The 15,299-nt window shown below is 41.8% G+C and overlaps 1 protein-coding gene across 3 annotated transcripts in view; it reads left to right on the top strand.

Annotated features, from left to right (window-relative positions):
- Positions 1 to 14,908, top strand: part of MAP3K20 (mitogen-activated protein kinase kinase kinase 20) — a 166,960-nt gene extending 152,052 nt beyond the window's left edge. For all 3 annotated transcript variants that reach the window (XM_070803232.1, XM_070803225.1, XM_070803230.1), the window contains exons 17-20: positions 3,080 to 3,196; positions 6,083 to 6,157; positions 8,911 to 9,061; positions 12,842 to 14,908. In XM_070803232.1, coding sequence (XP_070659333.1) covers positions 3,080 to 3,196; positions 6,083 to 6,157; positions 8,911 to 9,061; positions 12,842 to 13,542 — 1,044 coding nt within the window. In that variant the 3' untranslated portion in view covers positions 13,543 to 14,908. The remainder of the gene's footprint in view (positions 1 to 3,079; positions 3,197 to 6,082; positions 6,158 to 8,910; positions 9,062 to 12,841) is intronic.
- The last annotated feature ends 391 nt before the right edge of the window (positions 14,909 to 15,299 follow it).

Raw genomic sequence — 15,299 nt, 5'->3', positions numbered from 1 at the left:
TTGGTTGTATTGGCAAAGTCTTCACTGGCCCTGCTCCTTCTGGCCTGTGGTCAGTAGCTGGTCCCACTCTGGAGCTCTGACAACCAGCCAGAGAGTCCGTTCTGTACCTCCCAGCTGCCCTTCCCTATTGCTTTCTCCTCCAACTTTGGAGCCAGGCAGCTCTGTGCTTTTCTAATCCCACCTGTATCACTTCTTGGCCAGGGAACCCTAGAAAAATTCCTTAATCTGTCCAAGCCTCATTTTTCTCACTTGCCTGACGGGAAAATAAAGCTAACTTGCAGGGTCATTATTGGTATCAAATAAAACAGCACAGTGTCAGTAGCCAGCAAGATGCCAAGAGCATGGTAAGCACCCCCAGCCTGGGCTCCCTCTGAAGCCCCTTCTGTATGCAGAGCTCCCCTCAGTCTCTGATTGGCAGGGGCCTGCGGTCACAGAGGTGAAACAGAGAGTGTCAGGCATTTGCACCACAGTTCAAGGTCTTTTAACTGTGCTTTTGACTAACTTCATTCCAAAACTTGGAAGGCAGAAAAAACAGAACTAAGTAAACTCGTCTTTTCTAAGGCTTTTTATTCTAGCCATTGCCTTGAGGAGGCTCTTGCTATTTCAGAGAAGAGCAATCATGACTCCAAAGAGTCATTATCCTGCCCAGTTATCTCAGGGCTCACGTTGCCAGGGTAGCAGTGGCTCCAAAACAAAGAAATACTGAGAGATTTGTCAATTCTGAGCGACTAATTTGACTTGTGTTAGCCAAGAGCAAGGTTTTCATGTTATTGAATAGAACTTTTCCTTCACTAATTGGCTCTCCACCTTATGAACGTGGCTGGGCAAGGAGGGACAGTCGCCTCAGGCCTGGGCCCTTCTTGATTCTGCCATTCCCCTAGAAGCTTTCCTAAAATGTAGGCCCCTCCAGCTTCCTGCTGAAGCCAACAGGTTTTCAACAGTCTCTTTGTTCCTGTTCTTCCACTAATAATTGTGTCTGAGCTTGCTCAGGGACCATTCCAAGTCTGCTGGTGTGAAAGCATGTTTTGGTTTCAGGGTGTAAGGTACTTAGTGCATTATCCTTAATCTCTCAGAATCCTTTGTTATCTAATAACATAAGAGAGAGGATGAATTTATGATCCAGGGGTCAAATTTGGTGCACAGACTGGTTTCTTTTTCCTTTTAATTGCATACACAGTGTTTATCCCCCAACATTTTTATTGCTGCATTTTTCTAAAAGCAAAGTTGAAAAAATGTTATAGAAATTCTTGCATACTCACCTCCTAGATGCAAACAGAAGCATTTTATCCCACTTGTTTTGTTACATCTCTCTATCCTTTTAGCCATCTATCAATCCTTATTTTTTGATGCATTTTAAAGTAATATGTAGATATCAGTATACTTTCTCCTAAGTACTTCAGTATGATAAGAAATGACCACATGTTAAGTATACACACTTAAGTTTTAACAAATACATATACCTTTATAACCCAGCTCAGATTCCCTGGTGGCTCAGTGGTAAAGAATTCACCTGCCAATGCAGGAGATGTGGGTTCTAAGCCTGGGTCCTGCAGATCCCCTGGAGAAGGAAATGGCAACCCACTCTAGTATTCTTGTCTGGGAAATCCCATGGACAGAGGAGCCTGATGGGCTACAGTCCATGGGGTCGCAAAGAGTCGGTCACAACTTAGTGACTAAGCAACAGCGACAATATAATGCAAACTTCTATCAGTAGAGCATTAGCATCCTTGGACATTCCCCTCATGTGTCAATTGCCATCTGCAGAAGCAACCACTTTTCTGAATATTTTCCACTGTAGGTTGGTTTTGTCTATTCTAGAAATTCATGTAAATTGAAGCCTTAGTTTGTTCTTTTTCTTGTACCAGATTTCACTCACTGTAATGCTTTTGCGATTTATCCATGTTGTTGCATGTATCGATAATTCATTCCTTTGTATTGCTAAGTAATATCCCACTCTATGAAAATATCACAGTCCATCCATTCTCCTGTTGATCAACACTTGGCCTGTTTCCAGTTTTCTTTAGCTATTATGATGCAGCTGCTCAGAAGAATACCAAACAAGTCTTTTTTCATTTCCCTTGGGTAAATACTTAGGAGAAGAATTTGTGGGTCATAGAGTACATATATGGTTAGTTTTGTAATAAATTGCCAAAACTTTTCCAACAGTGATTTTACCATTTACACTCCCACCAACAATCCAATAGCTCCAACTCACAACCAACATTTGATGTTCTCAGTCTTAGCCACCTGATAGGTGTACAGTGGGATTTCACTGTGATTTTAATTTACATTCCCCTGGTGATTAATGTTGTAGAGCACTTTTTCATTACATTATCGTTTTACTGAAAATTTAATTAACGTACTAACATTTAAAAAACCAAGAGGTTTCTTATAAGAATCAGATATCCAACTTTTTATGAAACGTTTAAGGACCTATCAAGACTAGGCTCATATTCCCACATGGGAACAATCAACAGAAGATGAGTGGTGGCTTTAGGGCAGTGATCCTTTAGATCCCAGAGAGCCGAACCCTTCCCCTGATGCCTGCCCCAATGGTTGGGCTAATTATCCATTGCCATATAGCCTCACGTTTCCTGTTAAGAAGAAATGAAGCTGTTTCTTGAATCTGTGTCATTATTAACACTGGGAAAGTGAAAGGTAGATCAGGAGAGTCTTATATTTCAAAATAGTGGGAAGACCACATTTCTTTGTGTCAATGGGGAAATATCCCTACAATGTTTAGCATGTAAATTAAATGGGTCTATTTTGAAAGGTTACAATTTAAGGCTCTTAACTGCCTGCCTTTACTCATTTTTATCTGCCTGGCCCCTTTAAGGTGTGGAGTTTGCAACTCCTATTATAGAACACTTAGATTGATAAATGGTGTCTCAAGACTGCCCCGCCTGGGGGTTATTTAGATATAGAAAGAGATCTAATTTCATGTCCTTTTATTGATAAAGGAAAAAAAAAAATTCCAATAATACTTCATTGAGAATACTTCATGTGTTATAAAACATTGAGACTAAAAAAAAAAATTGCTTTACTTTCTCAAATTCTATAATTTTTCTTTTAATTCCAGGACTGTAAGTGGAAAATGTATATGGAGATGGATGGGGATGAAATTGCAATAACCTACATCAAAGATGTGACATTCAACACTAACCTACCTGATGCAGAGATTTTAAAGATGACAAAGGTAGGGTTCTATTTACGGCTTAAAAGCTTTTTTGAATTCACAGATATCAAACAAAGACATTAAAATACCCCAGTGGTATGCTTTTGTGCTCATGATGTTCATACCAGCTCAGCTTCAAGCTGGCTGTTGAAAGGCACATTTTATTTAGCAGATTGAGATCATAATAGTTTTTTGTTAAAATTCCACTTATGCTGTGTGAACTAAAAAGTACTACAGAAAAGTGTCATTTAATTTTTTTTTAACTTTCTTCTGCATTTCTTTAGGCATATTCTGTCATTTATTAAAGAAAAGAAAATGCTAATGATGAAAATATTTACCTTGAATTTTGGGTCATTTTAAACTTTAAAAAACTTGTCAGGAGAAGATTTTTTGAATTTCTGGAAGGACTTGGATGAGAGTATCCAAAAGGCACATATTGCAGTCTTCATGGTTTCCTTGAATTCACCCCTGTGAATTCCTGGAGTGACCAGACAGGATCTTACTACTCTGGGGTCAATAGTAGAAGCACACCCATTAAAATGCTGAAGACAGACTTAGAGAAATGCTTAGCTTCTCTTCAAAATAATCATACTGAAAATATACATATAAGACTTCAATTGTAGAAGGTCAACCACTCAGTTAAATAACCACAATGTTAACAGGACAGTTACCCTAAACGTAATAAAAGGCATGAACTCTATCTACTACACGATCGACTGCTTATTCGGTTTCAGGGAAGAAAATGAGGCTGGCAGCAACAAGACAGGGTGCAGACACAAGTGGGGGAAGTGAAAAAAGCCTTCAAATCCCCAGCATTAGACTTGCAAATGTGTTCCCTTCCCAGGCACGAGATTGCTAACCATTCACGTGTGAAAAATCCACCTGCAATGAAAGAAACCAAGGTTCAATCCCCGGGTTGGGAAGATCCCCTGGAGAAGGAAATGGCAACCCACTCCAGTATTCTTGCCTGGAGAATTCCATGGACAGAGGAGCCTGGCGGGCTATAGTCCGTGGAGTGGCAAAGGAGTCAAACATGACTGAGCAACTAACACTTTCACTTTTAATTTACAAGCATATGCATCAAGTAGATTGACTTGATATTCTTTGTTGGATTGCCCCTGTGTACTGGAAGTTATGTCATTTATCTGTAAAGGTTATGATCTGCTTTCACCTTTCCCTTATTCTGTTGGGACAGACTGTGTTTTGGTGTCTGGGAGCCTGGACACACCTACACTTTCTCTTTCCTCCCCACCTGTGCTGTCTCTGGTTGCTACCGGTTGTTTGTGGCTTCAGTGTCACTGAGAAGCAAGTCACTGCCTGCTAACGGAAGGAAGTCACTCAGAGCAAAAATAACAGGGTGGAGTTATAAAACTAAACATAGGCGTTTCTGCTCTAAGGCTATATATGCATTCCAGAGGAACTGTATCTTCTGCAAAATCATGCACCAACATTTACAAGGCTTCTGGGAGAAAATAGGACTGGGCTGGACCATTCAAAATCTGTAGGACTTTTCAACATCAACAGAAACAATAAAAAATCCTAATTAAGGAAAGAAAAAATACCAAGATTGATTCTTGTCCCAGAAGAGACTAGAAGTTGGCTCCACACCTAGACAAGCTTTGTCACTAACTCTCCTGCCTCCCATCTGTTCCTCTAAGGGCCCATAGTCTTTCCTAAAAGTCAATCTCTCTCCTCCAAGAGGCCTATGTCTCCCTCTTCCCTTTCCTCTATAAACATGGCATTTAATCCTAAATTCTTTGAATTACTCATTTTCCCTGGGTATCTCCCGTGTATACATGAGGTATAAATGTTAGTAAACTTCTCTTTGTTTTCTCATGTTTAAAAAAAAAAAAAAGCTCAGTTAAATCTCTACCAAATTTGCTTTGTACCCATTTCATGGTCAGCCAGTCATTTGCAACCTTAAATCTGGAATGACGAGCTGGGGGGTGGGAAGAGAGTGGAGATTCACCTCTAATAAAGACCACTTTCATCTCACTTAAAATAGGACCCAAAGCATAGGCTTCTTCATTACTCATTTATCTTAATGTAGTCAGGAAATGACCCACCCACCCCCAGTTTCATTTGTGCCCACAACGTTGCTGGGTATCCTGATATAACCAGATAGCAGAGTGGTTATGAAACCTCTAAACCAGCCACTGCCTGCACTCAGAAAAAGGGAACACATGTATACCTGTGGGGGATTCATTTTGATATTTGGCAAAACTAATACAATTATGTAAAGTTTAAAAATAAAATAAAATTAAAAAAAAAAAAAGAAAAAGCACTTTAGGGTCTTCTTAGATTGTTAAGGATTTTTCTTAATTGTGAAAGAGCTTTCTGAGAAGTCTCCCAGATATTAGCATGAGTTAATGATCTAATGATACAACTGAGCGATGCATGAGAAAAGAGAAGATTGTGGGAGACAAGATTAGCTGTTTACAAACATATAAAAGGATGTCTTATAAAAACCAAACCCCCAAAGATCAGACGTTAGCATGTTGTGAGTAATCACATGGGAACAAAGAGGGCTTTTCTAATAATCTGACATAGTGGCGTTCATGATAGCCTGACATCACACCCTATTTGCCAATTGTGTACAGCATGACTGGCCTCCAAGAAACCTACGCTGTAGCAGGGCAGGCTGTATTAAGGCAGTTGTTGTTGCTGTTTAGTCTCTAAGTCATGTCTGACCTCTGTGACCCCACGGACTGTAGCCCGCCAGGCTCCTCTGTCCATGGGATTTCCTAGGCAAGAAGACTGGAGTGAGTAGCTGTTTCCTTCTCCAGGGGATCTTCCTGACCCAGGGATTGAACCTGTGTCTCCTGCATTGCAGGCTGCTGCTTTACTGCTGCGCCATCAGGGAAGCCCATACTGTAGCACTACACCTTTCTAACTTCTATTTTTCAGCCCCCATTTGTAATGGAGAAGTGGATTGTAGGCATCGTGGAAAATCAGACTGTAGAATGCACTGTCACATATGAGGTAAGCCTGGGTAAGGGGTAGGGGAGAGGGGGCAAGGCCGTTGGCTTCACCATCAGTTTCTCCAAAGGGGTTTTTATTTGCTGCCTCAGGGTGTTTAGCGTTTATTGGAAGAGAAGCTATTTAACCACCATGAATATAGGAAGATCAATATAATTATTCTAACAAAGTAACGAAAGGAAGGAGAACAGGGTGCTTACCTAGAGATTGAAGTATAATTCATTCATCAGATAATGATTGAGCACCTTCTCAATACAAATGTATGCATGTGCGACACACTAGGGATATGGAACAGTGACCTAAACAAAGCTCTGCCTTCTTGGTGCTTCGAGTTTAACGGTGAGGGTAGATCAGTGAGTGATTCTTCACAAGGACAGGGTACAACCTCTATTACTACCATCAAAACCAGATTCCATATATTTAATATATGAAAAAAATTGAAAAATGTACAAACAAATATTTTAGAAATATTTGCTTTAGAAAAACAAATATTTTAGAAATAGGTGCTATTAAAACTAAAATTCATATATTTAGCAAGTGCCTACCAACAGGTACCATTCTGTGATTTGTTTGTTTAGTCGCTAAGTCATGTCTGACTCTTTGTGACCCCATAGACTGCAGCACACCAGGCTCCTCTGTCCTCTACTGTCTCACAGAGTTTGCTCAAATTCTTGTCTGTTGAATAGGTGATGCTATCATTCTGTGACTAGGGTGGACTAAATCTAAGTCTATACTCTCTCAAGGTTTATATATACTCCAGTGGAGGGCTAAAGATAATAAATAAATTAGTAATGTCAGAGTGATAAGTGAGAACCAGAAAATAGTGAGACTCTGGGCATTAGATTCAGTGGTCAGGAAAGACCCTTTTTCTCAGTGTGAGGCAGCAGGGAACAGCAGAGGAAGGGCAAAAACAAAAGTTTGAAGCACAGAGGACATGACAAGGCTAGAGAGGTGGGCGGGGCCAAGCATAGAGCCTCCTGGGGCCGAGGTGAGGAGTTTGGACTCACTGTAAACGCCATGGGGGGTGTTTTAAGTATTCTGCTGCTTTAAATGATCTAATTATGTTTTTGAAAAGAGCAAGATCTTCATGGTGGTGGAACAATCTGCTTCACAAGGTAGTTTTCTCTACCTGGGAATGGGATGGAGGGAAATAGTTATAGCAGAGTCTTGGCACATGTGGAGATATGGTTAGTATGAATGTAGTTAGTACGCAGCTACCCTCACTAGTATATATGTAGTATGTAGTTAGTATGCAGCTACCCTCAGTAGGACATGCCTTTCATTCATTCAGTCCCTTATTCATCTAAGAAACATTTAGCAAGGATTTACCAGGACCTAGACACTGTAAGCGGAGAAGGCAATGGCACCCCACTCCAGTACTCTTGCCTGGAGAATCCCAGGGACGGGGGAGCCTGGTGGGCTGCCGTCTATGGGGTCGCACAGAGTCGGACACGACTGAAGCGACTTAGCAGCAGCAGCAGCAGACACTGTAAGAGGAACTCACACCTGTGTTATTTCAGTAACCTTGTGCAAATACTCAAAGGTAAGGAGCACTATCGTCATGTGGCAGCTAGGGAAAAAACTGGCTCAGAGAGATGAAGGGTGGTCCCAAGGTTTGGGGTGGTCAATGAGAATCCGTGGGGTCACCAAGTTCCTCCGAGTGTGAATAGTTTCCAGCCTTCCTTGGCTGTTCTAGCCATTCCCTTCCCAACAGTAAGATGAGGGAAGTCAGCCTCGAATGGACTTCCTATGCTGTTGCATAGTGATGGTCTTCTGAGCTGCCACGGATTAGCATTTTTAATATGAGAAGTCCAAAGCCTGGCCAGTCCACTTATTCAGGATGACCCAATATTGGAAGTCAGTTAGGATGACAGGCAATGATTTATCCTCCCCAGCCAGGGTACATGCCTGTAGGAAGGAGGCACTGAGAAACAGCCTTAATTGTCAAAGAGTGGCTCGCAGGGCACAGACCTAAATAAAAGAAGTCGACTGGTCTTGAGGAACTGGGAACCTGGGAATCTAGAGCCTGTTGACCACTCCCCAGTACCAAGGAAAAGCTCTCTTTTTAGTAAGTGGACAGTAATAACAGCCAGTTTTCATCTCTGCCTGCCTTAGCTCTGGAGACACGCCTCACCAAATTCTTCTCTTCTCTTTCTCTCTCCCCTGCCTCCTCCTCTTCTCCTCCTCAGACTCCAGGATGATGTGATAATTGTGTTGGTAACAGTCACTTCAGGGCTTTTTAAAAAATATATATTTTCATAACCTTATCAAATCCTGAGAGGTTCTTCAGTCTTGTCTGATTTGTGGCACATGGTAATGAAGGGGTAACTGGGCCCACCAACCTACCCATACTTAACCAGTTACCCCAATGACCGCAGGCAGTCCTGAGCAAAATAGTGGTCAGATTTTATTTATTCAGCAAAATATCTGTTTTCAACTACTATAAACATAAGACATTGTATTTCATTACTCATTAAACAAAGAGGTAAGTTGAGATTTACCAACAAATTCTTAGAGAAGACAACCACCTTTTTAAACTACTGTAGTCCACTAAGGAATAAAGGAGTTAAATTTTTTTATTTTAACCATATTACCATATTGAGGCAAACAGTGCAAATATTTTACCTCATGCCTTATGACAGCGTTCTAAAGAGTTACCTTGAACAGATAATGATAACCTGATTTTCTTCCCTGTTTTATAAGCATGCATATATCCGGTTGTGTGTTTCTCTCCCTATTTTTTTTTTATTCCACAGAGCGATGTTAGAACTCCAAAAAGCACTAAACACATCCATTCGATTCAGTGGAGTAGAATGAAACCTCAGGATGAAGTGAAGGCCGTCCAGCTTGCCATTCAAACGTTATTCCCCAACTCAGAGGGCACCCCTGGGAGCAGGTCTGACTCAAGTAAGTTAGTTGTGCTCTAGACAGGTTCCAAAGTGGAAATGTCAAAAGTCTCACATCAGGAATAAGGACCAGTCTGTAAGTTTATATAGATTTTTTTTTTTTTTTTTTTTGCTGTGTGTACAGCTTGCAGGATCTTAGTTCCCCAACCAGGGATCGAACCTAGGTCCCCTACAGTGGAAGAGTAGAATCCTAACCACTGGGTTAGGGAATCCTTATTTACTTATTTAGCTGCGTTGGATCTTAGTTGCGGCATGCGGGATCTTTCAGTTCAGGCATTTGAACTCCTAGTTGCAGCGTGTGAGATCTAGCTTCCCGACCAGGGATCAAACCTGAGCACCCTGCACTGGGAGCAGAGTCTTAGCCACTGGACCACCAGGGAAGTTCCTCCCATAGAGATTTCTAATATCATGCATGCATGCGTGCTAAGTCGATTCAGTTGTGTCTGATTCTTTGTGACCTTATGGACTATATACAGCCCGCCAGGCTGCTCTGTCCATGCGATTCTCCAGGCAAGAGTACCAGAGTGGGTTGCCATGCCTTCCTCCAGGGGATCTCCTTGACCCAGGGGTTGAACCTGTGTCTCCTGCAGGTCCTGCATTACAGGCAGATTTTTTACCGCTGAGCCACTGGGGAAGCCCTCTAATATCATACTTCCTCCTATTTTTAGAATATTGGCTCAGTCGTGTCCGACTCTTTGCGACCCCATGGACTGTAGCCTACCAGGCTCCTCTGTCCATGGGATTTTCCAGGCAATAGTACTGGAGTGGATTGCCATTTCCTTCTCCAGGGGATCTTCCCGACCCAGGGATCAAACCCAGGTCTCCCACATTGTAGACAGACGCTTTACCGTTTGAGCCATCAGGGAAGTCCTTATTGGCTTTATACACAGATTATATGGAAAGTAGAAATTATGGGCTTGGAAATAAGAACATATTATAATACAGTTCCATATTCAAGTAACTATCAGAGAAGATAAAAATTAATGATTATGTCCTATTGAAAAATATGTATGTATATTTATATACATATATATTTAGTTTCCAAGACTGTAGATAAAGATAAGAATTGTCTTCCATGTCCAGCACACATTCCTAGGAAGTCACTGCTGTCACTGGGGCAACCTCTTGAGTCCTTAACACCACAGATCCATCAAAGCAAAAGAATGACAGGGCAAGCAAGAGAGAGGGCCGGGGGTCAGGGGTTGATAAAAGTAAGGGAGGAAGAAAGGAAAGGAGGAGAGAGAAAGAGAAACATGAAATGCATATGCTGGGTAGTGGTGATAATAATTACAGATACTATAAAGAAGCCATTTAGACATGACTTAGAGTAAGACAGGCTGCCTTGTTGATGAACTGGTCGTTATTTGCTAGCCTCAGGGGAAAAGTTCTGACCTTCACCTTTGCAGACCCAGAAACTCTAATACAACCCAGACTCAGGCTAACAAACACTCTGGAGATGGATACATAAACCCCTGTGCAAATCACCTTTTGCCATGAGAAACATACCTTCCCAACAAACCAAAAACACATGTTTTCTGACCAATGCCTCTTTTTCCCAATAAGAAAATACCTTTGATGGAGAAGGAGATGGCAACCCACTCCAGTGTTCTTGCCTAGGAAACCCCATGAACAGAGGAGCCTGGTGGGCTATGGACCATGGGGTCGCAAAAGAGTCAGACTCGACTTAGCAATTAAACAACAATAATTAATCAGGGTTCAAGTGTGTGTCCTTCCATGATCTAACCAACACAGCAGTTTAAATCCCTCACTTGCTACATTGTAATAGAAATAAACTCTTTAAAAAAAAAAAAAGAAAAGAAAATATCCCTGAGAAGTCATAACAGAAGGTTCTTCGGTGGCATGGCAACAAAGCGCCCTGATGGCTACTGTCGCCGAGTTACGAGAGCCCAACTTCTGTGTCCTCCGCCGTGCGGACCGGCTTCCCAGGCACACCAGGTGCTCTAAATGCCCACTGGCCAGGGGCCCCAGGATCCTGGGCAGTATTCTAAACCCAGCAACAAATTATTTGACAGCATGCTAGACCTGCTTTGCTCTGTCAGCATGGTTGATTGGGTTATTTTTCTTTCTCATTCTAAAGTTCTTAAACCATGGGTTTTAACTATACTAAAATTTACCATCTTCCATCACAAAAAGTCCAGAGGAAGGCCCGGCTCCAGGTACAGTAAGATAAGGCGCTCAACCATGTTAAGGATGAGAAATGAGCCTTGCCTGGTTTCTACTCTGCCATCCTTAACAGGTTGCCTTGGTCCTCAGCCTAACTCCTCTCACATTCACAGTCATTGTATAAAGATATGGTAACGCCCACAGGAAATAAGAGGTCAATCCCTTCTCTGTTCTCATGCTTGGGAGGGAGAAAGACTTGCTTAGAGACCCCTTTGCAGACTGCCTTTCAGGTCGTTTTGGCCAGAGCTGAGCACCTTGTTCATTCTTAACCATGGTATCATATGTATGGCTTGGACTAATCGAAGTCTGCCTTAGGGCTGGATGTGATCAGCTTTCCCAGTGCACATGGCTCTGTGTAGGGGGTTGGACACTGAACAAGATTGGCATTCTGTTGGAAGCTAAGATTTCGGGGAGGTCCAAGTGAAGGGAAAGAAGCATGTGATGGTTGGCTGAAGCCTGTGAGCCTGAACACAGGAGGATGCCTATGTCTGGATGCACCCCTCACCTGAGAGGCACGAGGCATTGATGCTGGCAGAGGGAGTGGGCACACTCTGTTCCTCTCCAGGAGCCTCGCTGGCACAAGCAGGGCTCAGGGAGGATGCCAGGGAACTTGGGATGTGGGCAATGCAGGCCCTAGGGAAGACAGAGAAGATCCAAGGTGGGAGGAACTTGCTTATTCATAAAGTATATAGTTTACTAAGTGGCTGTTAATTAAGCATTTTCTTTTACTGTAACTTCTTCCTGTTTGCCACAAAGCTTCATTTTTCAGGCAGAAAACTTCTTATTCCTGAACCTCAGGAATCTCTCCTCTGGAGATATAAATTGTCTTTCTTCCAATCTCTAGCTGTCTCAACCATTAGAACCCAATCTCTTTTATCTGCATTTAGTGTTCTTGAGTATTTAAAAGTTCTGGTTAGCAAAAAGCCTTTTGTTGACTAAACATGCCCCTGCCATCCAAAGACACTTAAACAGTAATTTCTAGAAGTGACAACATGGCTAAGTTGAGAAGAAGATAGAATTTAGATGCAGTATTAGCTGAGTGAACATGGGTCTGGTCACTTCACCTCTCAAGCATCAGTCTCCTCCATTATAGAATGATATTATTAGTATTGACCTGGCTCAGTGGTAAAGAATCTCCCTGCCAATGCAGGAGCCACAGGAGACGCAAGTTTGATCCCTGGATGGGGAAGATCCCTTGGAGGAGGAAATGGCAACCTTCTTCCAGTATTCTTGCCTGGAGAATCCCATGGACTGAGGAGTTTGGCAGGCCACAGTCCATGGGGTCACAAAGAGTCAGACATGATTGAGTGACTGAGCATGGTTTCTAAGAAGATGTCAGGGAAATTAAATGATATACTGTAAGAAAAGCCTTTGGAAGAGTGCCAGCATATAGCATACATTTGGTAAGTATAAATGCCCCTGTTTTTTTTAAATAAATGTTTATAATAAAGGAAATGTTCTGATACCTAGCCTAGAATTATGAATGGTAATGCTTAGAGCTTCCCTAAGAGGTTTGAAATTTTGTGAGACAGTCTTATGAATTAGGCATGCAGCTTTACTGTGGCTTCAAAGATGCCCATTTCCATTTCTTCCACAGACGCTGATTGCCAGTGGCTGGATACTCTGAGGATGCGGCAGATTGCATCTAACACTTCCCTACAGCGCTCCCAGAGCAACCCCATCCTGGCGTCCCAATTCTTCCCCTATTTCAATGACCAGGACTCCTATGCAGCTGCGGTGAGGCGGACCCAGGTGCCCATTAAGTATCAACAGATTACACCTATAAACCAGTCCAGAAGCTCCTCTCCTACTCAGTACGGACTGACCAAAAACTTCTCTTCTCTGCATCTTAACTCCAGGGATAGTGGCTTTTCCAGTGTTAATACTGACAGCTCTTTAGAGAGGGGGCAATACTCTGGTAGAAGCAGGAACAAATATGATCGAGCTAGTCACTCACTGAATTCTTCTCCAAGAGGAAGACACAGTGGGAAAAGTCAGCACTCCACTCCTTCAAGAGAAAGATATTCTGGAAAATTCTACAGGGTTTCTCGGTCAGCACTCAATGCTCACCAGTCACCTGACTTCAAGAGAAGCCCGGATGCCTCCCATCAACCCAGGACCATCCCAGGGATGCCTTTGTGCACTGACATGGACTCACGAGCCAATGAGGAGGAGAGCAAAGTCAGTGAAGGGGGATGGACAAAGGTGGAGTACCGCAAGAAACCCCACAGGCCCTCCCCTGCCAAGAGCAACAGGGAAAGACCCAGAGGAAACTTCCGAGGAAGGAGAAACTTTTGATGAATTGAACTAGTCAAGCTTTTCTTAGTATTTTGTTTTCAATGTAATGGATTTTGATAATGTGCTGCCTTCAGATAGAATTAACAAAAGACAATGTTTCCCTTCCAGGGGGTTAGAAAACACCTTCTAAGAGAGCCTATAGCCAAAACAAGGCCAAAATTGTGGATGTTGGTTGTCCATTGTAAGTAACTGGACTTAAAACATAACTATATATATTTTATTCCCCTGAATTACCATCTTTAGAGAAGGGAATATACCACTGTATTACCCTAGCCACTGCTTTTGTGATTAGCAGGGCCTGGACTAGGGTGAACTTAAATGCAGAAACTTAGCTTAAATAGGGCACTCATCTTGGGTGCAAAATTTAAGGGGGAATTGAAAGCTCAATAATCAAGATTAATAATATTCTAGTGCAATACTTAAATAATATTCTAGTGAAATATTTAAATAAATGAAAATTAATGCAAAAAATTAATGATAAACAAAAAAAATCGAGATTCTGGAGAAAGACAGGATCAGTATTACTGGTTTTTCCTTTTGTCTAAGGCTCCAATATGGCTTGGCAAGACTCTGTTACTGGTCCTGTCTTTATTTAAAAATCTTATATTAATATTTTGTTCATCATGTATTCTTTGCATTAATTTTCTCTTTAAAAAATATTGCATTAAAATATCATTTATTTTGATTACTCAGGTGGGGCTTTTTTAATGCTTCCTTAAATTTTGTATCCAAGGCAAGTGCCTCACTTGCCTTGCCCAATCTCCACACAGCCGGTTAGTATTTATTTTAGTAAGTCATTTGGGTTTTTATCTTAGTCAGAGCTGAATTGACTTGGCTTGCCATTTTTAGGCAATAAAAAAGGTTATTGGACTTGATCATAATGCCACATATCATTCCATGAGACTCATCAGAAACCAGAAATCTAAACTGCTTAGGAGATTTGTGGTTGTTTCTTTCCTAAAGCTCCCAGGGACTGCAATCAAATATTATTTTCTATATTTTGCCAAAGGAGGAGCCAAGAGGGGAAAACAAAGGTCTGTAAAGTCCTCTTGGGATGTCAGAACTCTAAAATCTAAAAGAAAACAGACACAGAACAGAATGATAACATCACAAGCTAAAAGTCAGAGAAATTTAAAATTACTATCGTCCTTGTTAGAGCAAGACAGTAAATACCATCCTTGTAGCAAGAAAGCTATAAGCAGCTCGGGGTAAAGAGGTGAATGGTATGGGTGGGAGGAAGCTGACCACAGTTTAGGACAGGCATTGTGGAATCTGGCTTGGGAAATCCTACATATTTTTACAAATCAAAAAAGCCTGGTGGCAACAAATGTACTATATGTCAAATGAATAAATGTTATTTTCAGTACATTCTGAGTTTCTGTTCAACATTCACTAGCTCTGAATATCAACTGTTCTTTGCCCTGCATAGAATTCTCAGTGCTCTGTAGAAATCTGATTCTGGGGAATTGCCAGTGTTGGGGGTGATTCTCTTTTAATAGAAACCAGTCATCGAGTACATGCATATATTCCTGGAGTAATTGCCCTGCTCTAATACGGTCCTTGGGGCCTGGGGTTGGTTTGGGCAGCATTAAAGAATCCCATGGATAGAGGAGCCTGGCAGGTTACAGTCCATAGGGTTGCAAGAGTTGGACACAACTTAGAAACTAAACCACCACCACCACAAAATCTAAGTTATAGGAAACAACTTCACCTGTGTGGAAAGTTGTGACCTAACCATCAATCCAACAATTCAACTG

The sequence above is a fragment of the Bos indicus genome, chromosome 2 (assembly GCF_029378745.1).
Source record: "Bos indicus isolate NIAB-ARS_2022 breed Sahiwal x Tharparkar chromosome 2, NIAB-ARS_B.indTharparkar_mat_pri_1.0, whole genome shotgun sequence".
NCBI lineage: Eukaryota > Metazoa > Chordata > Mammalia > Artiodactyla > Bovidae > Bos > Bos indicus.
This window is presented reverse-complemented; position numbering and strand designations above follow the sequence as displayed.